The sequence below is a fragment of the Anopheles marshallii genome, chromosome 2, assembly GCF_943734725.1.
Source record: "Anopheles marshallii chromosome 2, idAnoMarsDA_429_01, whole genome shotgun sequence".
NCBI classification, from domain to species: Eukaryota; Metazoa; Arthropoda; class Insecta; order Diptera; family Culicidae; genus Anopheles; species Anopheles marshallii.
In genome coordinates this window covers 82,308,355-82,333,961 of record NC_071326.1, presented here as the reverse complement: position 1 = coordinate 82,333,961, position 25,607 = coordinate 82,308,355, and the positions used below count along the sequence as shown (strand labels likewise).

Genomic DNA, 25,607 nt, shown 5'->3' with positions numbered 1-25,607 from the left:
TGTACTGCAAGACACAGTTAATATTGTTGCAACCTATTATTAGGGTTGTAGAAACAATTGTTAAATTTCAGAACATTTTGACACTTTTATACTAGCATTTACGCGATCAGCAGAAGAAGGTCTAGAAGAAGATGTCAATTCGCATTCCTTCTTCGCACTGATTAACTGTAAATCAATTTGTTTGTCTATTTCTTATCACCTTTATAGCCACCATGGCTAGTTTCATGCACCATTTATGTCCGAACAACAAGCTCATTAGGATAGGTTAGTTATGGGTAGGACAAATTTTGGTACTACACACTCATTTAATGGATGGTGATGATGTCAGATTACAGAATTAAACTACTGACAAAAAATAATTAACTTTCAATAAAACGAAGTTGACATCAACTGATGCTCAGAACTGTCATTATGAAGTACCATTACGTTGTGCAAGCTCAATCTTCACATGTGTTCCCGACTTTCTAGCTGCCGGACGATGCGTATGGAGAAGTATCAATTAAGATAATGTATATGTGATAATGATTAGCTGCGAAAGGGTCGGTAAGCCCATTCGAACCGGCTTTATTTATGGATGTGTAATCATACGCACTTGCATCTTCACCGATTCAAATTATCAACACTTTCGTGTGAACCAGTTTGGACGGGGAAGTTTCGTGCTTAACGGCTAATTGAAATGTAACCAAATAATGAAATAAAACGATAACTAGGACAAACTTTGTATAAGCGTGATGTGTGCAGTGGTAATACAAACAGTTAGTTGCTAAATTTACTCGTCGTACAGGAATTAATGCGCTGAATTAAATATTTCCAATTAGGATAATTATATGACGAGCGTTCCTTGGCGCGTCACAATGTATCGGGTTATCGATCAAAATCTGCAACCACCATAACAAGGGCAATCGATATTGCTTTACGGGTCGCAATGGTCACTACTAGTCAAATGTCTGCCTGCAAGAATACCTTTGGCAGTAAGTGTACAGTACATCGCAAAATGGAGAAAACCCGGGAAATAAATATTGTTTTGAAAAACTAACCCGCTGGTAGCATTTGCATTACTATTCAAGGGACAGTATAGGCATATAAACAAATGTATTGAAAGAAATACATTGCATACCTTCTGGCGCAGGAGGTAGTATTAGAAATGTATGGGCTTGCGCCTAAATATATGCAATATACTTTTTACCGCAACAGTTACGACTCAAAGAATGTTTTAGGTAACGGTTGATAGACTAAGTGTAATGCCAAGATGGAAGATTATGACAAAGTAAAAACGTTATAAAAATAATTATTATATAGAATTAGCAAGATAAATTTCTAAGCTTACCACGGTTATTCTTGAGTTCAGTGTACTAAAACAATGGAATGCTATAAATAACGTCGTGAACCGAGGCATATTTTAAGCGTGAATTGCATACTTGTAGGCGTAATCATTCCCATCCCATTTAAAAATGAAATATTAACTGATAGAAAGAGATGGTATACCAATGGTAGCCAATTTTTCTCCATCCCCTTGATTTTACATTTCAATTTATTTCTTCGATTTCTTGTGACCATTATCTTTCTTGCTTTCTTTTCTAGTCTTTTCTTCCTCAGAAGTCGAAGAGGAGTGCGTTCGTTTCCGTGCACTGGACGAATGGGACGATTTATCTTTCCGCCCCGCACTGTTCACATAACTTTTCAGCTTTTCTACCTGCGGGCTGAAGGCCCACTGGATCATCTTCAAATGCGCCTCGGTCGGTTTACCGTCCTGATCGAACAGCTTCGCACCGCTGTCTGGTTTCAGTGCGCGCAGTTTCGCGTTACGTACGATGTCCCACGTTTTCGACCCATCTTCTTTGGGTGCCTTAGTGCGCAGATGTTTGTAGTTGCCCTTGGCCAGTGTTTCGTAGCAATCGAGAAATTCAACGGCCAGCTTATCCGGCTGGTCCGGCGTTGGTAGTTGACGAATCAAATCGATCGCAAGATAGGGCATGTTTTCCTTTCCGCGCTCCTCGCGATCGAACCGATCGAGAAAGTCTTCGAACAGTGCGACCGCCTGCTTGATCGATTTGAGCTTATCCTCGTTCTTGGTGGCAGGTAACACGCGCTTCGCACTACCGATTAGACCCTTAACGGCTAGCTTCTGGTAATCGGGATCACGACCCTCGAGGATACTGGAAGTAGGGTAGAGTAAAAAGCAGTATTAGCATAAGGTTGAAGTAAATGAATACTCTATAAAGATACCTTAACGTTTGTTCTGCGGCTTGCTTATCTTTAAAGCCCAATCCTGGCACGGTTTCCACCTTATCATCCGTGTCCTTCGGTTTAGCATTTTTGGTGCTGGAACTACTGTTTGCCTGAAGCCACTGTTCGAATGTTTCGATGGCAGCCTTAATATTGTTTATTTTATCCTCAGCTTTTGTTACTGAAAGAGATGTTTTATACATGTGTAATTATTAATTTTTACAATTTTGGCTTATGCGTTGATCTAGTATTGATACAGATACATTAATTTTCTCCAATATGAATATTTCTCTTATTGAGATAAAAATAATTGTGCTTATAAAAATATAACTCAAATATCAAAAGGAATAAATTTGATGCACTCAACAATAACAAGAGCCGTTTGAATTTGTTATTTGTTTTGATTGCGTCTAAATTACGCACCTAGGACAGAAAAACAAGGAACAAAATTATAAATACCGATTACCTCACCAATGTACACACTTTCAATGTGGGAGAAAGCAAAATGGCTTTAGCAAAGATTCGGCCAAACGTTGTGCCACTTGTGCGTCCGTTCACGACGTGACACATTCAACCATTTTTGACCAAATATGCATGACATCATCCCACGACCCTGGCGTACACGCCGATCACTCACATGTGAGCACACGTTTCGCCCTGCCGATTAGGCCACGCACCGTCAGTAGCTGGTACTTGTGATCTTCACCCTTGAGCAGCTCCAGCGACTCCTCAGCCTTTGCCTTATCCTTAAATCCGTACTTTGATTCCTCCTTTGCCATTGTTTAATTTTTGATGCCGGGTGTTTTTCTTTTCGAATGCACACTAAACGCGTTAAACACCGCTCGTTACACGGCGGAGTTTAGAAATGGACTGATCGGGACTGATCCGTCGCAGCAGCACGAACGATCGTATGTTTTGCCCCGATTGGAAGATGGTAAATGCGAAGTGGAAATGATTGTCGTTGTGTGGGGATGGTTCACTAATCGTGCTAAACATAACTCTACACCGGCGGTTTGGCGGAGACCGGTCGAAGCTTAAAGTCAGCTGTGTTTGGTCGTTCGAGGGCGAAGATCGTGCGGAAGATCCGGAATGCCGTCGCAGGTGGTTGTTTGCTTCGGTGACGCGAGGTTGTGTTGCGAGCGACGTTTTAGAAATGACGCAATGCATAAAGCTGTTCCGCGTGTCGGTGATGGGAGGGTCAAGCGATAAATTTTGTTATAATTATTAATAGGATTGTATTTCTAGTTGTCTCACTATCGGAGGGGTTTATATTTGTGGCACATTAAAAACAAAAAAATGTTGGAATTGAGTAACTTTGCCGCGAGACAGTGGACTCGATACCCTCAAGGTTTTAAATGATATGAAACAGAAAATGTTTTTTTAATTTTGTATAAAAAACATGATCAATATGATAGAAATAAAAAAAAAGTATTAAACCAAAATTGTTTTGCTTCTTGAAAATATATTACTATTTTTGTATTAACTAATACAACGAATAAGTAAAAGCAAAATCATACTAAGAAAGGATTATTTCATTGATGAAGATGTCTCACCTTGTACTAATGCATGGGACTGTTCGCATACGTCTGATATGCACAATTTCGAACGACAATTCGTTTCGAACCGTTTGCAATAATCTCTACAGTGACCACCCAGTTTTAAGTCAGCAGCGAAATATCCTTTTTTTGGAGTATGTCGCACAAAACAAAAGTTAACGCATTTTGCTAAGATTTCTAATTTGCTTTATTAACTTTAAGTTTGCAAAAGAGAATTATGAAAACTAATCATTTTCATACTTACCAAGTACAATGGTTCAAGTTAAATAGTTAAAAGAAATGAAATAAATCAAATGCAAATCCGTTGCAGTGTGTTTTGTATCTTAACAATCTAAATTTTATTTGGTAATCCATTCGTTAAATGGTTCTTACTGTCCGCGGGTTGTCTTTACTTATTTTTGGAAATCCTTTTGATCGTTTGGTTGCCACAGTTTGCTAATGGATTTGTGTATACATCTCGGTCATAAGGTCTGCGTTAAGTTTTATCGAAGTTTGTGTTTGCGATGTTTATAACAGTCTCTTTTGAATCGGTACAGGGTTTGGGCATTATTGGGCATTAGTTTCGATTAATGGTAGCAGCTGCACTAGTGGCTAATGTTTTTTTTAATTCTTCTTGAAGTAACAGTGTAATCTACTCAAGCCAAATGCTCAACGTGATGTATATAGTTATGCCGAGGAGCAAACTGATAAATGCAATCATTTTTTCTAGTTTTAAATTTCCCTATTTTCCGGTCAAAACTTTCACAGCAAAATATTCACTGTTTAGGCAAAGGAAAGCTCATGTAATGTTAATATTTGTTGAATTTTGTAATTTTGTAAAAATAAGTAAACATTTCATTTTGTTTTTATTGTTTTCAGTTTAATAAAAAAATACGAAAATTACAGTGTATTTGCGCAGCATTCATTGAACACAAAAATAATAATTTTCCACCCTGTTTGGTGTGATGCGATGATGATCGAGTTGAGTGAAAGACAATACATAACAATTGACTTTTTTCCACGGTCATCGTACGCATTTAAGGGCTAACTCTTTCGTGAACTACGGTTTAGGACTGATTTTACACCGTTGAACGATTGCTTATACTGTTGAGATTGGTTGCTCGAATATTAAAGCGTGAATGGTAGATTTTGTTAAAGGAGGTGAGCATTTAGTGTAATGGTAATTTTAAGCAAACGACACAAATATAACAGCACTGGGCGAGGAGTACATGTTCTTAGGCAAAAAATAATAAAGAAACCATAAAATAAGTGAGGAGAATAGACATGTTCAACGTTTGATTGACATTTTTAAACTTAAAGTAGGAAAAAAATGCTTAATGTTTTAGCAAAAATTTACTACACTCAAATGGAAACGAACTCACCTTCTTCTGAACTACAACAGCTGGTTTTTCCAACACAATTACTGTAATTTTTAATTTATGGTTTTACCCACTGCCATGTAACAAACAAATGTGTTGTATTCTAATCACTCAAGTAAACGTCATTTTATTTCCGTCCTGTCGTCGGATATTTTTTTTTCTTAGGGGGTGATTACAAATCATGTCCAGTAGGTTTAAGTACGTTCCTTCTTTGGCCTTTGCCTCCAGCTCGATATCGTGTTATACCTTCCAGCACTTGCTATGAGACTATTAACAACTAACCCTTAAAAAGATTATCTTACTACGTAGTTGTATGTGTGTGTGTTTTTTTAATGTTTTCCTTCTTTTTCATTTTCTGTTAATTTACTCGATTTGATCACATTGTTTATTGTATAATTATTCCAGTTATTCAGATTCTCCTGCCTCGGGGTGTTTCTTTATCCTTTTTTTAGCTTTTCTGTTTGTTAGTTCTGTGTTGTTTAATTCTTTTGTTTTAATTTGATGGTTTCTCTAGCCTATGGGGAGTTGTGAAAACGAAATGAATAAAATAAACCCAATAATACACTAAAATATATTGCTATTGATAAATGAGACTGTAGTGGCACTATGTTTTTTTCCTTCTGTAAATTTTTCTTGTATGTTTTTGGGTTCCTTGTTTTTTGCTACAAATGGTTTAAGGACAGGCAGTCGAATAATTTCACACCATGTTTGTGTCATCGGTTAAACATATTGTTGTTTCTCTTCTATCACTTTCTTACATGCTGCTGGGCGCACCTGCGGGGAAGTAGGCTTCATTGAAACCAATTTGCATTAGATGGCAAAGCCTCGAAAGTTAGTAACGAATCGCATTTTTGGAAACTTCACATCGAGATATATAGTATGAAAAAAACTGAACTGAACTAAAACAGGTTAATTTTATTCCTTGCGAAAGGGCCAATGCATTTATGGTTCAACAAAATACGGACAAACTTAAGTTTGTCAAGGGAGGGATTTTTCTTATGTCTTGTTACTATTTTTAACGAAACTAAAGATATTTGTTTACAAAAAAATAAAGAAATCTGGTTCGTTTCTATTTTCCCTTTATGCAAACCCTTCATTAAAATGTCTTACAAGAGCTTTCCACCAACACTTCACGCTTTGGTTGAGAACGTATCGTAATATCTTACACACTTCACATGCACTTAAGTAGTAATTATTTGTTTCACTTAACATTAGCCTATTATGCTGAGCACTGCGCTATAATGGTGTTTGCTCGAGAGAGAGAGAGTGTGTGTATGGTTTTTTTTTGGTTCGTAACTGTATTATGGCAAACTATAGTAACCGCACCACTGTCTAAACTAAAGCACAGATATAAATATTGGTTTTTGGTTGCAGTGAAACAATTTCTAACCTGTTCTGCCGCCTAATGCTACGATTATTGTACGAGCGCACATGGTGGTGTTGGGACACAACATTTGTCCACCGGAGCGAGGTATTGAAATTAATAAAATTAACGCATTCAACGGTTCGACACAACGATGGCTTCGGCATAACGAAATTGTCTGCATGTTCCTCTCACGTGTCTACTATTTAATGGTTGTTTCCCCTCTTTTTTCAATGTGCATCACCTTTAGCAAGATTTTTTGTTTTTGTTTTCATAATTTTTGACGTCTTTTTTTGGTTTTTATTTTTAAATTCTTCTCTGCCTCTCTTTCTGTCTACAGGGCGGGGAGGAAAACGCACACCACCTACCGTGGTGTTTGTGTAATAATTTCGATGAAACAGTACAATTTGTACAACAGGAAAATACACACCTATAGCAGGTAACTAGCAAACCCAAAGAATACTGCATTTTCCAGCTGTGGCACTCCATTGTGTGGGTGGAATTGGGGCACCAACTTTCCCCAATCACCGTCGACGCCGATTCCACGCGCTCGCTTTCAGCCAAATGATAACCGTTCACTACACAAATACCACCAGGTGATTCGAGAGGAAGAAGGTTGTAAAACCGGCTCCAAGAGCTAGAGCCCCACAGCAGCATGGGCGCTCAATTAAGTTTGACCTTACATGTCCTGGATCGATCCTAATTAACCTATTACAAATAGCTTGATTTTCAGCATCTTCTGCTTAATATACATGATATTTACAAGTAACAATGTTATCCTTTTCGCGTTGCAGCTGTGCTGTCATCTGTCACTACATCATCACCATTGAACGCTTCCCTCCCTCGGGATAAGGGAGAAAAACCGAAGGACTAAGTCGGTGCCAGGCATACCCGCACGCGCGCACGCGCACGCGCATAATCACTTTCCACTAGCGAAGGAACAGGGGTTAACTGTCTAAACCGGAGTACACTTAAAACAAAGTTGGATAAAAGCTTCCACACTACACCACACCAATCATGACGGTCGTTGTTGAGCGTGTTGGTATTGGCCGGTTGCAGCTTATTTCGCCGCAACGATTAGAAATCGACCACCTCCATCCGGAACGGTTTTTTTCGGGAACCGGGGCTCAGTACGTCGGGTGTGAGATGATGCTGGTTTTTAAACTGCAGCTGTTGCGGTTTACTGTGCGGCGACGACATCGTGCCACCGGTCTTTTTCGCCAACATTTTACCCATCGTCGGTGGTTCGTCTTCGTCGTCCGAATCGCTCCGAACATTGACCGGTCCGCCTAGTGCAGGTCCACTAAAATCATCATCATCATCATCGTCGTCCTGTTTGAAAATGAGAAAAAGAAAGCAATTGTTAAAATGTGGGGCTAGGTTAAGGTATTTTTTATAACTCGATAAACACAAAGATACACCAAGAAGAAGAAGTAGGCAAAATTATATTTCATTCGCAAAAGTACGATTTCAGTAAAAGAAACCAACCAATGTAAGGATATTCACATGATATCACAAAATTATCACCATTTATCACAAACTGCAGCAAACATTTCAACTATTGCAACACGTGATATCACACAAGGCCAGTACTATGGCTTCAATAACCATGATTCATATTCCTGTTAATCATAATGCTAGTGACTATTTTAATGTCAACGGTTAGTTTTGTATTAGCCGAGCATCCTTGATATAAGGCCTAATACAAAGCGGAAAAGTCTACTGCACGTTGTGTGCAGATCAGCATAAGACTTGAACTGATATTAATGCAAAAAGTTATCTTTTATAACAAATTACTATTTTGATATCATCTGTTGCATTCGTGATAAATGGTGATTGCCGTGTTGTAATATGTTGTGAGTAACCCTGTAAAATTAGAACTGGAAAGAAAAGAAAAATATTTAAACGCGTGACATAACTGGAATTTAAATAATGTGTAAAACGTCTATTAAACTTAATTGTACTTAACTGACTACAATTGAAAAATTATTAAACATGCAGAATTTCCTAAAGATAAAGGACCCATTTCGTAGAAGTAAGAACTATTGACGCGATTATTTAAAAATAAAGCTTAAAATAAACTTACTCAAGGAAACTTTCGAATAATCTCATGCAATTTTGCTCTTGAATAATATGTTTTTATGGAAATAAGTTTGATCGATGTACTTAAAATCATTGTTTTATGTACAATGTATCAAAATACTTTAACAGAACGAAACGTAAATATAGATAGAGCGAGTGCGATCGTATGCAACGTACGAATGATCTATTTTCCTACATAGGATGGATAACAAAAATTAATACTGGTTGTCTATTTCTCACTTATAATTACCATATTGTCATTGAATTGCTAGATTCGGCAATGGATGGCATTTTTACGCTTTAATCAGCTCTTTTCCCATCTTCTGTGTAGGCGTACAAGTGCGCTTTTGAATAATATGACGGTCCTAGGTACGCAAATGTGGGTGTGTGAGTTTATGCACACGACAACCAAGTGGAGCAGTACTGCCGCTTCTCTGTAGCATTATTCGGCAAATTGTAAATCTATCGAGCTTTACGTGGCGTAGCGTTTTCGATACGGTATCAACATCAACAACAAACTCTAAGAGCTTTTATCGTGTTCTTACCAAACTTGGTTTTTTGGTTGGTTGGAATAGAATTTTGTTATTTTGGATTATTTTTTTTGCGCACCGCAACACGGTGTTTTTTTCCTCTATTTGGTAACTGACACTAATAATAACACGCTAGCGCTTTATACATGGATGCACGCGGTCGTTGACTGCTGGGGAAATTTTCCGTACGCCGCAAACTACACGTTGCCATAAATTTTCCACCAGAGCAGCGCCATTGTTTTGGAGTTCTCGTGGAGTGTTGAATGTTTCGTTAGTGAGCAATAATACGTTCAAGTTTTCGCTAATGTTTGCTTAACCACAACTCGTGCGTATCTCTCTGTGCGTACAGAACTTTGTGTTAAATTGGTGCGTTCTCGGTGCATTACACATACGCACAGCGGAGGCTGCAATAAACACCCATCGTGCCGTTGAGGATCACGTACAAGCCTACTGCTTCATGATAGACTTCCTGGTGCCGGTACTGGTGATGGTGGTGGTGACGAGTGTCGCATTATTACCGGCGCTACCGGTACCGATGGTGGAGGTGTTGGTAATGTTCGAACTGCCATTGCCGTAACTAACACTACCGGCGCTGATCCTTCCGGGCTTTCCCGGTGACGTTTTACCGCGTTTGCTAGCGTCATCGGTTTTCGTCTATAACTTTCAAGTAATAAACTCCATGTCAATGTCACTTTGACGCGAGCGTGCTAGACACTACGACTGCTAACAAGGGATGCACTACAGACATACTGGCACTAAGTTCGGCCAAAGGACATCAGTCACTCTTCGAAACTGCTAGTGATAGTATGATGGAGGCGATCGGTGATGAAATGGCAAAGCTTGATCTACGGTACGGGCACGACATTTAAATGATTGCGAAACAGATGCAAAACAAACAAACTTTTGAAGAATGATGCAAGAAAGAGCTTCAACGTGAACGTTTAATGGTGCGGCAAATTTAATTTGAAGAACAAACGGTAGTGCACGATTTTAACGTTTGACATTAAAAAGAAACAAGACCTGAGATTGTCGTTCGTGGAAGTGTCGGTAGTTGTTTGGAGGTTAGAGAATTTCACTTGCTTTTCGAAGCTTTCGAAGGAATGGCGAGAAAACACTTTCGCGTACAGATATGATGATGATAATACCAATCGGTGGAATATACTTTCTGCGTATGCGCATGCGGTTCGCTTCGATCGGCAACTCTCACTACCAATCGAGCATCAGACTTGATCGAGGAATGTTTTTTTTTCTAGCGTACCTATTTCTTAATGAAGCAATCAACATGAGAGCACAGCACTACAACGGATGACGATGCTTTTTTTTGTGTATGAGGTGCCGGTGATGCGGGTTTGCTTTTGCACCGACTGTTTGTCACGCAAATGCGATGATGAGGACTTGGATTTAAGTTAATATATGCTACATTTATCACTTGGAGGTTGTGTTTTTTAGTTTTTGTTCTTTGGGAATTTATGAGCGTATCTATGATTGAAGAGAACGGAGAAAAGAAAGAGAAGAAAGAGTTGTGGAAGAAACGGGGAAATGGAGTAGGATACATCAAGTTAGTATATATGAACAGTACGAGATGATCGGATGTAGTTTAGAGCAAGCAATGGCTGTGTTAAATGCATCAGTGTTAATTATTACATGTTCGCATTTTCAAATAGAAAATATTTTATGCGTATATAAAACAATTCAATAATTCAGGATGCATTTTAATATAATCAATCGAAAAGGAAATATTTTTGTTGGAAAATTTCGCACAGAAAGATTTGAAATAAATAAAAAAAAAAACATTGCTTTTTTTTAAATATAAACAAAATTAATTTATCTAATAATTTGAATACGTAATTTTAACACTGATGCTTTTTTTTTAATTAAGTTAATGTAAGATAACATTTAAATGATTTATGATCGAAAAATGAATGTACGTGTTTTGAAACATCAATAGAAATACAGCCATCTTACTAAAATGTATTTCGAGCTGATACGTTTGATGAAGTTGATGAATTTCCAAAGACAAAATTAAGGACCTTATGATCCATACTACACAGAACGAGATGATGCTCAATGGCGTGTGAAAGCGTGTAAAATACGTTAAAACTTACATCAAAATCACCGATCGTGAAACGTGTTGCCGCCAGCGATTGCGGAGGTGGCAAGTCAGGACTAACGACCTGCATTATCGCATGGATGGTTTATTCAAACGGTGGCACAGTAACGCAGTTGATTAGTTCGGTTTCCATTTTACAAACAAAACACCAAAGCAAGCACACGGAACGGCAATTAATGGCAATGGTACATCGAACGAGCAAACGATATTCAAGTTTTCAAATGTGTTACAAATGTGTGTTCCCATCGGCCAACAGTGGACAGAGCACAACAAGAAAGAAGAGAAGAGAAAGGGAGAGAAAGAAGATTTTAGCATGAATGGATGAATTAGTACAGGGTGGAGACATTTTATGTGGCGCTTCAAACGGTATGGCCAAACACGACATTGACGGTGTGATGGTTTGGATAACACAAAGCAATCGAACTTAAAGTAAGTCTTAGAATAAAAATAATATGTCAACCTCCTGTGAGGAACAATAACTTAATACTGTTAATTATCTTAAATGTTAATGCCTTTTTTCAATATTTTTGTACGTAGTTTTCCTTAAATTAAATTCGATTTTTTGACAACTAATCATACTTAAATTGGCCGAGTACACTCGGGATAAGGTGACCTTTCACTGTTTGGAAATGTCTTCAAACGAATGTGAATTGTATCTTCGATTAAGCTAGCTTTAGTTGTAAGCAATACGGCCTGGCCGTTCGTGTAGAATAAAAAAAATCACACTTAAATGAATGGTTTCGTATGAACCGTACTTACTTAATACTTATTGAGTTCCTTTTTAAAATCAATAATCTGTACTATGCTCTGGACCGTTCGTTCCGGGAACGTTCGTAGCGCTAGTGACTGATACTGATTTATGCACATTTGTGTTTATTTCGGCACGGAAAAGCGAGCTTATTTTAAAATTACTTATACGTTAACGATTTTTTTTTCAAAATGAACTGATATACCTTAAGTTGTTCGTTCCCGTTAGTATAGAAATAAATAATTAAAATTCTTTAAATTTGTTCCTAAAATAGTTTCCTCTTGATGGTAGGATGAACAGGATTTTGTGTTTAACGACGTAACAATGAAAGTATTTTAAAATTCCACTGTGAAAATAATATATTTATCTAAATTAAATGTGTTATACGACTGTTATACGTATAAGAATAATGATATAAAAGTTGAATTCTTAAGTAACAATTCTCTTACTCCGTTGTAATGTCCTAGGTAAAATATATGCTGTGACAAAAAAGGGGGGAAACAAACATAACGCGTAATAAATATGTTGTAGAGCCTATTACTTACGTCGTCTTCATCAATCATTTCCTTTGTGGAGGCGGTCGTTTCGTTTCTTCGGATCGATCCCTGGTGTATGTCGAGATCAACCTTCAGTATCTGGAACCGTCGTAGCAGGAAGACCACTGGCATAGGCAGCACACCGGCAACAATCATCGCTAGTGCGATGCCCATCACCCAATTTGGATATGATTTGTTTTCGACAATTCCCTGCAGAGGAAGGAAAGACATGGGAGTAATTTACCATCTCGTTGTCTTTGGACACGGCCATGGGCTACACTTACCAGTTCCCCATTCCATGCGCCGTACGTTGGATTTCGTAGTAGCATCGAAAGTATAGAAGACAGCAGAATGCAACCCATGATGGCGGGACCAATGTATCGCCAGGTCATTTGCCAGTAGAGACCCGGCCGAATGCCCGTCATTTGGTAAATATCTTCCGTGAACCTTTTTTTTATTACAGACAGGAAGAAAGAACGTTAATACTAGTAAATTTAAAGTGCAAATTGACGAATTGGCATGCATCGTACTTCTCGTGTCCGTAGATGTATATGACGGCAATCATTTCCATCAGCGCAACCACGACCAATCCAATCGTACCGGCGAAAGAATCGAACATTTTCAGCCAATATTCGCCCGCACCGGTGGTGAAAATGAGACCCACCGAGAAACAGAATGCACAGACAACACCTGCAAAGTATTGCGAACTGTTAAGGTAATATTCATCACAAGACAAAACCAGGTCGCCGTGGTACGCACCAGTAACGTACGGTTTCCGAATCCTTTTGAAGATATCAATATCAAATATGGTACAAAGCATTCCTTCCAAAATGCCGATCTGCGATCCTAAGCCTAAAGAGAGCAACATGGTGAAAAATAGCACAGCCCAGAAGGGAGAACCTGGTAGTTCGACGATAGCTTCAGTGAATACGATGAACGCAAGACCGGTTCCTTCAGCAGCCTAGAAGAAATATATAAGAAAAAAAGATTCTTTAAGATCCATTGAGATGCTTGGTACTTCGAAGGTTCAAAGATATCTTACGCTGGACAACTGATCCTCCAGGCTACATTTTTCAAACTCCCATTCTTTCGTCATCGTTTCGTTCAAGCTCGCCATCACGTGTTCGTACTCGCTGTTATCAACGTCCATCGATGGAAGTAGATTGTGTTTGACTAAAATATGCTTATTTCTGTGGAGAGATAAAGAATTTTAGACATAACGCATAAGATTGCCAAAAGAATGCCGCCAGCCTACTTACACTTGAATGCATCTATCGACACCTAGCGTAGCCTTATAGCCTAGAATGGCGAAGATTACGACACTGGCATAGATGGCGGTGATCGCATTACAGACCGACACCAGCAGCACATCACGCACGCAGTTGTTTTTGGGCGTGTTGTAACTGCCGAACGCGATCAGCGATCCGAACGCCAGCCCGAACGAGTAAAAGACTTGCGTGGCCGCATCCAGCCATACCGTCGGCTCGAGCAGCTTCTCCACCTTGGGCGTGTACATGTGCATTAACCCGGCCCCGGCCCCTTTGAGGGTGATACCACGAATGAAGAAGATCGTCAGGACGATGTAGGGAAAGAGGGAGGTAAAGTACACTACTTTGCCCGAGCTCTGGATACCCTTCATCACGATGAAGAACACCACGGTCCAGGACAGCATCAGGCAGAGCACGATCCACCATTTGAAGCCGCCGGTTTCGTCTATGCTCGGCGCTGCGTCCAACGTGGTACGGTACCAGAAGTAAGCGGTCTCGGACGACCGCTCACACTCTTCGACGTCGGTTCCGTTCAGCTGTGGACAGACGGCCCACGGCAATGGATACTACACAAAAAAAACGAAAATATCGCAACGTTAGCAAAGCGCAACTAGCGTGGGAGCAGACACACTTACCCGAAAGCTGTTGAAGAAATAGTAGAAGCACCAGGTAATGATGACATTATAGTAGATCGCCACAAACAACGTAACGATGCAGGAGCTGATACCGATGCCGCCGAGCCACGGATGGATTGTGTTCCACACGCCAAGCGCACCGAGTCGCATCCGCTGTCCCATGCCGAGTTCGATCAGAAACAGGGGAATACCCTCAAGAATCAGCATAATCATAAAGGGTATGAGAAAAGCACCTGGGAAGTGGACGGAAAAGAAAAGTATAACATTATTCACCCGTTTGTGTGACACACTATCTAACAGCGAAGGTGCGCTTGTTCCAACGGAGAGGAATTGTTGACAATGGGTGCGGGGGGTGTTGTTTCTTTTTTCACTCGATAAAATTGTTGATGTGATAAGAAATTGAGTTTTCTTGTTCGAACGAGTGTATTTCCCGCGAGAGCACTTTTATCGTCGGATCTTGCTTTGATTGCGTTTATCGCATGTTTGTAACGGTGTGTTACATACTTAAGCAAGGTAGCAAGTACCAATCACCGTAATGGAACACGTTGAAGTGATGAGCATGTTGGAAGGTTTGCTTGTCTTGCCCAAGAAAGACCAATATAATATTGTAAAAGCTTTAACTTCATACATTTGAAAATTTCAAATCGGCATAGCAGTGCTTTGTTAAACTCGGCCCAAATTCAGTAAAAGTGTTAACGCTATTTGTGTGTATAAAAGCTTTTTGTTTGGGTATTCCTTTTTGTTTCTAAGTTTTTTTTCGTTGAGTACAGCTGATCCACCGTATTCTCATGACATTAGAACATGTCTGGCCTGGATTGAAATCTCAATTAAACCCGTATGAAAATGCTTATTAGATATTACGCCAAATATTTCATGAGTAATGTGAAGTACTAGGTTGAGATATTGATAAAAAATCTTTATCATTTGCTAGAATTTAACGAGAAGCTTAGGTAGAAACTTTGTCAAGAGATGAGATGATGAACTTCAAGTGTTATGTTAAATGTCAAAATCAGAGATCTTTCAATGACCTTAGCTACTCGCAAACATTTTCTTTTAGAGAGAGGAGTGGTGAATAGATATTGCAGCTTGAGACCCAAAGGAGAAATCCTCGGAGACTTGAAGGTCAATCTCAGATCTTGGATGTTTTATGACTCTCATGTGTGAGAGACGCACAAGATTGGTGGCTGAAACTGATCGTAAAACAGTCTTCCATTTTCAGTAATCTCCTTTATCAAAAATGCTTGTCGCGACAATGGAAGTTACAGAACATTTAAAGTTCTTGTAACGGCATCATCCTCTGAGAAACGCTCTTGGAGAGCAGTGAACCGTCTTCTTAACCACGCATGAAAGGTTAATGCTTTCAAGGGTCTAATAACTGTACAAGAGCCTCTATATTGAGCACAAAATAAGACTCGTTGGGCTCGCAGATGAGCTGATCATGTCATGAATGGAGCCAGATAGTCCGTTCCGTATTGTTGTTTACGATGCATAGTAACATATATATCGAATATATCGAGATAAACGAATGACGTCGATGTCTAGGTCGAAAAATTGATCAATTCGAATTCCTACTAAAGTTTCTAAAATGTGCAAAGTGCAAATTGCATTTTTAGCATCGTAGTCCAATAACTTCATCAAATATTTGCTACAACTGCTTCCAATTCCAGATAGAAACCTTAAAATAGATTTACAAAATGTTTCCATTAAACTACTCTTACAAAATCACAAACTTTTCCCACAATTTCTTGATCAATACACTAATTAGTTGGCGTGTCAATCATTCTCGAAAAACAGAGAAAGATTTTGGAGGCCAAAACAGCCTGTTAACAAACACATTCAATAATCTCTCTTTCCCGTACGGCTAATTACAATCCTTGTGTTGTTGTTTTTTTTTTTGGCCTCTAGCTTCCAACGAAGATAATTGGGACATGCGGGATAGTTTTTCGCCAGCCAGAAGGAAAATCCAGCCTGCCCGGCCCGGCAAGAGGCATCGATTCGTTTCGCCACTTTCCTTCGACCGTAACGTATGCCACGGTTGTCGATCTTTCGTGTTGGCCGATGGTTCGTGCTGGATTAGCCTAGCTTTAGGCGCACTAATCATTTCCAGCCGATGGTGCCACGTGCCCGGGTGTGTTTTGCTGTCTGGCGAAACGGAATGTTCACCTGAACGGTGCGATACGTCCCGCGTTGAAGCGAATGAATCGATCGTCGGGGAGGTTATTATACCAGCAGTTAGCTGGAGATTATGCCGAAGGATGGCATGACAGCAGGTTATTTATTTCTGGTTCCACGAAAGCGAACCAGGCTGATGTGGCAAGGTCAAAGCTAGGAAAACAATTTTCCTGCACATTTATAAATAGTTTGCCAGTGCCGGGGAAAAGTTGCATTGTGATATTTTTCCAACCTTCGCACATCCCGTTCGTGTCTTTCGGGCCAGTAATGAGAGGGCGAACGTTGGTGCATGTGCAGCTCTTGCGGCTGGCGTAACACATCAAACTGTCCTATTGCTAGTGGTTTTGAACCATCGAGGCGCCCACCAGACGCGAGCCAGAAGCTGCTTTGGTGGAAAAACCAACAATAGAGTTGCATTAGTACGCATCCAGCACTAATCATTTCCATATGGCATTGGCATTGCTTTATGTTTGTTATGATTACAATTTCCTTTGCGCTCTGTGTGTTTACTGATTATAGCATGCGCGCGCGCTATGCGGGAATGCAAAATGTGAAAGAATGTCAGTGCAAGCAATCATAGTTTTTTCTGAATTGATTGACTGTTTTTTAACAAACGAACGTTGAAAAGATGAAACGAAGGTTACAATTAGTATATGTAACCCACACAAATTGGATGGCTGTAGCACCTCTTGAAGATTATGAGCAATGACAAGTTTATTTGTCGTTCATTGTACTTTAGCAGAGTGTTTAATTGTATAAATTAGTGATATATTATTTTTTATAAAAATTATTCCCAATCATTAGAATACGAAAACTAACAAACTCCCATCCCAAACAACACATTCGCCGTACATATATAAATTCCCAAGTACAACTTGTGCAAACAAAGTGATGCAGTTTTCCAGTGCAGTCGAGTGCACACACTGCTCCTCCGAAAACAGCTGTTTGCAATCAGCGCTTCATTAAAGTGGCGTTAGTCACAGCGCAAGAGCCGAGCGCAAAGTGTGGGTGGAAACCATTTATAATTACTAAATGACTCATTTGGCCATAAAAGCCCACTAGAGATACTTAAATGAATCATCTTCTTTAGATGCGATGCATTCCTCGCGAACGATGCGAACATTTATTTCCGTCAAAGTTGGGCTCAAAACATGTTGCATGTTCATGCAACAAAACAAGATACTAAGTCATATGCAATTGCGTGCATACTATATTTGGGCCACCCTTTTTTGTGGCCACAAGCAGATGTGCATTTTTGCAAATGTTCTCCAAACTATGCCCATCATTAGAAGCCGGACAAATGGTATTATTAAAAACGCTTGTCAACTTGCTGTACTTAATGAAGTGCTTAAGGAGCGATACACTTGCACCAGCTGCCAGTAAATCTGCACATGAAAGCGCATATTAAATCACTTTTCCGACCGTACGGTCGGAACGTGCCCATGCCGATGGAAATGGTTGTAACTTTCGGTTGCGTTCAGCACCAAAGACGTGGGATGGGTGTGGAAAATGACAGTGAGTTAGAAACGTGCTATAGAGTGAGGTATTGTTCGTCAGTCAATTTACGTGCAAAAGATCACGGGAAACGTTGTCGGATGGTATGCTATTGTAAAACATCTGACATTCATTCAGTGTCTGTGCTGGGCAGGGAAGCTATTTTTACCGGTTGCAATGAATGTCCGCTTGGGGCTTAGGTGATTGACATCCAATTATAATGCGTTGGATGGAAGTTTAATGCTTATGACCACTATGTGTGATGTTGCAGTAGCATAATTGAATGTTTCATATCACATTCTTTCACTGGTATTATTTTATGAAATAGCATCATTTTACTTTACCTCCAAATTATTACAAAAAGATGTAGAACGCAAGAAGTTCATTTAAAAGCACAACAGTTCCTATTAACGTGCTAAGAGTGGAGAGCATTTTGATTAGACTGTTCGATGCTTTTACCCTGTCAATATCAAAAGCTCTCTGTGCCATTCCAATGGCGTAATTGGTAATGCGTAAGGCAACTACACGACCGTGCTGTGTTCAAATCTTCATTGGGACCCCACGAAGGGGAGTGACTTAACCTTTTTTTCTGTATATAAGTTGGGTGGGGGCAGCCCGGTAAATTATTAATTAATTTATTCAAATTAATTGGGGCGGCCCATGATGGTAGCGGCGCCGATCTTCACACGAACAGACTGGACCAAAGCCCAACTGGACCATCTGGACCTGGACCCCTGGTACGGAGGACAGACTATTTTCCAGCTACGGGTAAATAAAGTCACAGAAATGACTAGGTCTACAGACCTCTTGAGGTTGTTGTGCTGATAAAGTAAGTAAGTAACATTAACATTTTTTTGTGATCTCGTCGGGAACAATCAATTTTGTTTTCGATCCATGGGCTGAAGTAGGTTTGTATACAAATTCGATTTGTTCCAAATAGTTTCATAATCAAATTTTTTGTGGTGCTTAGGTAGTTTAAAGCACTCAAGCAATCAAATTTCCGCTGTTTTTTATAGCGAGTTTTCCAAGTTTTACATGGGTTTTTGAGGAAATTTAGTTGTGGTTTCTGGTTCCTTGTGGCAGTGTTATAAATCCTATAAATCGTTACACACTGTATCTTCTTCCTATTGGCGTAACGACCTACTTGGTCATGCGTGCCATTTCTGTTTGCTTACTGGACATAGTTTACCACGTAACCGGATAGTCAGTTCTAGCTACGGGGGATTGGTCCGAATGGGATTTTGGACTCCTGCCGTGTGAAGACCGGCGCCGCTTCCAATATACCACCGGGACACCTATGTACTGTGACTCAAACATGTAACTTTTCGTATAGTTTTCTTAAGCTGTATTCGCTCAACATTTTTCTTCAGGAAGCTTACAATTTGATCCTATTTTATTTATATATTTATTGAGGATTTGACTATGTTTCACTTGTTACATTTATTGAATCTGAAGTCGACCATTCTGGTGGATGCAAAAATGCCATTATTCTATCTCAATTTGGGCCTACCATGCCTCCACTATCCATGTGAATGATATATAACGATAGTACGGCCAGGGTCGTCCGGTGTCATTCTAATGATATGACTCTAATTCACTGTACGATAAGTGAGTTCCTCCTACAGCTCGTAGAGCTTATCATTGTAGCGGTGCCTCCACCCATACGGGGCCAAACATTCTTCTGAGCATCTTCCTCTCGAACGCGGCTGAGAGGGTTTCGTCGGTTTTTCATCAAAGTCCATGTCTCAGAGGCTTATCTGAATACTGGAACTGTATCAGTTCTAAATAGTCACAGTTTTGTTCATTGCGACAGGTGTGACAGGTCCTCAGACTGTAGAAAGACCGGTAGGCAGTCAGCGCACATCTCAATATCAATGTTGCTGTCGGTGCTGCTTCCTCCCATTCTTCTATTGTCAGATCTACTTTCATTACCCCGTTTCATCCGTCAAATACAAATATTCTGGTAAATATTAATATATTATCCCAAATTCGTTACGCCCTTGTTACGCCCCCCCAAATGTTCCTTAATGCGCCGCGTCGAAACTATTCGCGCTCATACAACGAATATAACGTCCATTACCGAAATGTGTCGTCCAAAAATAAAACCGTCGACCGCGACAGTGCAAACGCGAGTAGCTGCGTCATTGGTTCATGTTTGCCATTTTCCATTTAATATTTCATGCTCTAGTTTAATGGCAGCGGCAGAACGGATTTTCTATGGCATCGCACTCTGCTTCCTTCCCGGTAACCGGTCGCCGTGTTGTGTAAGCGTCACGGGGCACGAGTCGCCGTGTTTATTGCGATCAAGTGCATCGTCATTTTCCCGCTTTTCACCTGATGCCGTACATGCTGCGCTTGCTGCATCATGCTTCAGCTCGCGGTAGAGTTAGTGTTTTCATATCGCATCTTTCGCGAAGCAGCAGCAGTAGTAGTGGTAGTCGTAGTAGTGGCAGACCCAGTGCGCGCCCAGCGTTTCATAACTTAGTTTCCTCGTGCGACCGTCACGGCCATGACGAGACAGTAGTGGGAAATGGGTGTCCGCAAACCTCTGGCACCTGCCAAATCCCCAGAGCACCGTGTAAAGGTGGCTGTGCTTACGGCGCTGTAGGTCAGCAGTGTCTAGGGCGTCGTGACACGCAATCCTTCGTTACAGCGATGGAGGAGGATGTGGTTTTTGCAAACAGTTCCCACAGCATGAGTTCCCCGTTCTAGACAAACAATTTCCCCGGTCCCGGTGCCGGGATTGGTCCGTTGCTGAGAAAAATAATGTTCGTTCGGTAGCCGCCCGTTTGTGCTGCACACAGCACACAAAGTTCATGATGCAATTTCAATCGATCGAAAAGCTGGACTTTACACCTCCTCGCTCGATTGATCGATTATAGTGCTCGCTGCGGGCACCCCTGTACTGCGACGTATTTATAGTGGCACACAGACCGTGGTGCTGAAGCAGAACACTCGACCGGCAAAAATGTAGTGCCGCACACACACCCACCCGACCTCTTGGCGCTTGCTTGGCGCCATCCGAGCGATTTTCATTGGCATCCGTCGGGGACACGCATTTGGGGGGCGAAGGCGGGCAACGAAGGTCTGTGCCAAAGGTGAGAAAAATGTGCTTCGGTTTGGGGGCGATATACGGGTGAACTTATTTTCCATCAGCTGAGTCAACTTTGTGCCAGTCCCGAGGTGCACAGTTGTAAAATCTGGACACCAGGTACAAGTGGGCTAATGTTTCATTGCTCAGGTATGCTGCCAGCTGAGACACACCATGATCCATGCGTTATTTTTACCAGCATGTGATTGCCACTGACAGGCTTTGTCGCTTTTTTTTTCAACGTCAGCTGAATGAGTGATGCATTTGTTTACGTCTTGTGGGCGAAAGTTCGACCCATCAGCACTAGAAGAGTGGGTTCTTTGCGCTTAGTACTGCTTAGTACACAGGGGAGTGCAAACAACTCAGTGAGTAATGCTGGCCTCATAATGTACAGCGATTCGATTGTGCTCGGCCAGCGACAAACAATTGCGAACATCGAACCGAGAGCGACTGACACATACCTTCAATTAATGCAAACCACTTCCGCCCTGCCGCATACTGCGGTCAACCAGTCAGGTGGTTGTTACTGCCAATGCAGTGCGCTCGCAAGTGTGTAATTGCAGTGTCGCCGAGCGAAAATCATGCGGCGAGCGCGCGAAAATTGTGCAAAGGGGGTGCCAACGTTCGTTTAATGACGCAAAATCTGTGCAAACTGTATTGTCCGATCGATCGAAGTGAAGTGTGGCTCGAATGTCACTGGCGAGCTTTCTGAGCCCTTGTTTTGCCGCTGCTCGTGAACTTGTGCGGCCAAGGGCGGAAGGCGCCTGCTAATGGTTTTACTAGCATGTACTTTAGAAGAAGGCAAAAAAATGCACCAACGGACCGAAGAGCGATGACTGATGAATGAAACTAAATTGCCGGTCGATAGCATCGCACGAGGCAAGATCAAGGTTGATCGTTTTAATCGCTTAACGATTGTAATGGAGGCGCCTAGCTTTTTAGAGCGATTGAAATTGATATCAATCACACGCTAGTGCCAACTGGATGAAACTGAAAACGCTAGCGTGGGTACTAGTTCATTTGGTTCATTTTGCTGCTAAGTGAACTGTTTAGTTATTTTATTCGTGAAGAACCGTATTGGTGGGTCGTATTGCTTTGTGCATTATAGCTTCTAAAACATTAGATCGCGAGAAATAGAAAATTGTTACAGGAAAGTAAATGTTTAAATCATCTGATGAAAAATGGTTTACTATCTATGGACTTCTTCATATTTTTTTTGAATATTACTCTTTTTCATGAGTGTTCAGTATCATTCAACTTTAGTAAATCTTGACTGCATATATTATTACATAAAATAAGATAAATAAAATAAGTTTGCTTCATTTTAGTTCCAAAAAAAATGCCTACAAAAATATGTTTCTAACATCTACTTCCTTTTTTTTACTTGTTTTTTTTTCTTAGAATAATGACCTTCAGATAATGGAACAAGCGAAATTAAAACTTAGACTTTTGGTTTACTACACCGAACTCCATGCTACAATAGGGATTTTCAACTAACATTCATTTACTTATCATTTTTTTTATTCCAGAGGAGCAGCTGTATTGCTTAAATCTATTGGAATCTTAATCATTCGCGCAATTCACATTCGTTTTCAGATTTTTTTCTCCGAACAGTGAAAGGGCACCTTATTCCACACACGGCCGCCACAAACCAGTTTTATTGTTTATTTTTTTCGTTAGAACAGCCTGGCCGTTTCGATTTAATTTCCCACGCAGCCGGATAATCAGTCATTTCTACGGGGGTTTGGTCCGGATGTGATTTTGATCCAGTCCGTTCTTGTGAAGACCGTCGCCGCTACCATCATACCACCGAGCCGCCTCAACCACAAACCAATTTAATGTTAATATGAAAAGAAAAATTAAAAACTTTCATTTCAAACTACTTTATTTACTTTTCGCAAAGAATTGTTCAAATTTAAGAAGATCGTATGATCAATAAAATTAATTTTAGTGTCAATACTGTCAATACTTTGTTCAATCAAAAATACTTTTTCCTAATTATATTGGTGTTGGAGTTATCACCATAAAAACTCCTTTTATTGTATAAAACATTTTAAGTTAACCATAACCAATGATATCGTGAGGTAAGATAATTCAAACTCTATGCCAATGGAGACGCATGCTTTAAAAGCAAAAGTTTTGGCACGGCACGATTTGCGATGTGATTCGATTAAACATTGAAAGGTATTTCGTTGGAAAGCAGTGGAATGTTGGTAAATTCTTGTTTAATCGATTAAACTGATGAGCATAATTAAAACTTTTCTGGTAAGAAAAAAATCGCTCTAATCTCATCTATTTTAATTAGTATATTAATATGAGTGGCCAATATTTGTTGTAACAAATGACTAATAAATGGTTTTATGGTTTTAATTTAGATATTTTTAATTATTAATTGATATTTAGGGTGGATGTGTATTTGATACCGGCATAGGTTTTCACACAATAAGACCGGTTCAAAATCCCAATCGTACCGATTTCTCGTACGCAGGATAGACTATCCAGCCACGTGGAAATAAAATTCATATAAAACTAGAAATGGCAGACCTGGAGCTGTGGAAGTTGTTGTACCCATAAAGAAGAAAAAAGAATTCAACGTATATTTTACATACACATTAAATGGAGTATGTATTATCGCGTAAGGAGCAATATTTTTGCTGCAACATTAGACCTTGGTAAGCTACGCTTGTAAAGAGTCGATAAAAGTAGGCATTGTTCCACATTTCCAAAGATCGTTCCCAAGACATGATACTTTTACGCGTTTTCAATTGCCTTCAGCCATGACTAGGGCGTGTGTCGATTCTTCTAGCTTTCTATTGACGTTTGAAAGACGCCGCTGTCAGTATCAATCGAAGTGCGAACCGTACCAACCAATGGGTGCTGATTGGAACAAATTTCCGTAATTGATACGAAGTGCAGTGCGCGTACGCAAACAGTTGCAGCGATCGGGCGGTACAATCGAGATGGGAGGGTGGTAGGGTGGTTCGATAATAAATTAGACACTGACTGTGGTTGTTCCACGTTGAAGGCAAATGCTATGGAGTTTTCGATTGTATTTTGTACCAGCGGAATGATAAATTCAAGAAATATAATTAACGGAATACATATGGATTGAACAATGAATGTAAGAATTGTTCTAACAATTTTAAGTAATTAGCACACATCATTGTATCAACTTATTTAAAATGAGAATTATGTTTGTTCAACATTTTTCGTAGATCAATTTACGAGAATGTTGTATTCAATCCCTTTCGTTTATAATGTTTTCCACCAAGCCTGTGAAAAGATGCCCAGAATAATATTTCGTACTAAAACTGTTATACTCGTGGTATAACGCGTTTTTCTAAATCCACTACCGTTGGACCATTTCCAATGGTAGGCAAGTGCAAGTGAAATAAACTGCTCGCCAAATACAGGTAGCTTAATATAATCCTCCCAATGGGACGCCTTATGAACCGTCTACGGGGTGGGCCAGAGAAATTGATTTTAATTCAATAATTTATCACCCTGCCACTGATGGTACATCTGTTCGTGAACGATTTTTGGCACCAGCCCACCATGGTTATGGCTACGGCGAAACATATCGATCGAAGCCAGCTTCGTACGAGGATTAACAGCAAAGCACACTTACCTCCTCCGTTCTGCTGGCACAGGTACGGAAACCGCCAGATGTTGCCAAGCCCAACCGAGTACCCGATAATACTGAGGAAAAACTGCATCTTGCCGGACCAGGCGGCCCGGTCCGGGTCGCCATCGGGCAGGGCGCCGGCACCGTCGCGCGATCCGATCGAGCTACGGTCCGGCGGTGACAGCATGATCGTGACGCCGTGCGTACCATCGCCCCGGGCACGTGTGTTGAGCGGGGCCATCTCGTGCCCATTGTTCCGCGGACCCGGCACCCCGTCCACCTTAGTCGTCATCGTCACTGGGCGGGTCGTCAGTGGGTAACCGTTGTCTTGGCTGCGGATCCGTTGTGCACCACTTTACGATGTCACGCTTCGAGTGTCGATCCAATGTCACGGTTTTGCCGCTGGGAGTTCTGCCGAACTGGAAGAATACATGGGGGGGAGGGAGTGGAGTTTAGCGAACGGAGATGGAGTAACGTCACATTTAATTAGCACGCAACAACAAAAAATAACGCTCTGCCCTAGCATTGTTAAGATGGGAACGGCCCGCCGGGAATATACATCTCACGAGAGCTCATTTTGTGGCGCGGGTGACATCGTTTATGGTTCGCTACGCTGGAAGCGATATGGGCGCTTGGCATGAGTTGTTTATGTGTTGAGCCGGGTGTATGTGGTGGGTTTTGTGGAGGCAATGTAATATAAATTAACCCCCGGGCGTATCCCAATAATGTGGAGAAGTTTTGCATGTACGTATTGCTACACTCGTACAGCTGATATGCTATTCGATACAGCACGTGTGCACTAACAGAGTGTTT

General features: G+C 40.6%; 2 protein-coding genes across 2 annotated transcripts; both read right to left on the bottom strand.

Moving 5' to 3' along the window:
• Nucleotides 1-1,531: 1,531 nt before the first annotated feature.
• LOC128706916 (uncharacterized) lies at nt 1,532-3,005 on the bottom strand. Its single transcript, XM_053801859.1, has 3 exons — nt 2,864-3,005; nt 2,227-2,407; nt 1,532-2,156 (listed from the first exon to the last, which is right to left on the bottom strand). The coding sequence occupies exons 1-3, from the start codon at nt 3,003-3,005 to the stop codon at nt 1,532-1,534; spliced, it is 948 nt and encodes a 315-aa protein (XP_053657834.1).
• A 4,575-nt stretch (nt 3,006-7,580) lies between these two features.
• LOC128719383 (sodium-dependent neutral amino acid transporter B(0)AT3) lies at nt 7,581-25,086 on the bottom strand. The gene is made up of 9 exons (XM_053813008.1): nt 24,798-25,086; nt 14,413-14,645; nt 13,769-14,343; nt 13,552-13,699; nt 13,269-13,470; nt 13,040-13,199; nt 12,794-12,956; nt 12,519-12,719; nt 7,581-7,835 (listed from the first exon to the last, which is right to left on the bottom strand). Exons 1-9 carry the CDS (start codon nt 25,084-25,086, stop codon nt 7,581-7,583), a joined length of 2,226 nt encoding a protein of 741 aa, XP_053668983.1.
• Nucleotides 25,087-25,607: the final 521 nt, after the last annotated feature.

What these genes read in the sequence shown, in the direction of transcription:
- LOC128706916 (XM_053801859.1), bottom strand. Translation starts at nt 3,005, where the DNA reads ATGGCAAAGGAGGAATCAAAGTACGGATTTAAGGATAAGGCAAAGGCT. An exon ending in GGCGAAACGTGTGCTCACAT is followed by an intron (nt 2,408 to 2,863) that starts GTGAGTGATCGG and finishes CATCTCTTTCAG; the next exon opens with TAACAAAAGCTGAGGATAAA. An exon ending in GCCGCAGAACAAACGTTAAG is followed by an intron (nt 2,157 to 2,226) that starts GTATCTTTATAG and finishes CCCTACTTCCAG; the next exon opens with TATCCTCGAGGGTCGTGATC.
- LOC128719383 (XM_053813008.1), bottom strand. Translation starts at nt 25,086, where the DNA reads ATGACGACTAAGGTGGACGGGGTGCCGGGTCCGCGGAACAATGGGCAC. An exon ending in GTCGATAGATGCATTCAAGT is followed by an intron (nt 13,700 to 13,768) that starts GTAAGTAGGCTG and finishes ATCTCTCCACAG; the next exon opens with AAATAAGCATATTTTAGTCA. An exon ending in TACATCTACGGACACGAGAA is followed by an intron (nt 12,957 to 13,039) that starts GTACGATGCATG and finishes AATAAAAAAAAG; the next exon opens with GTTCACGGAAGATATTTACC.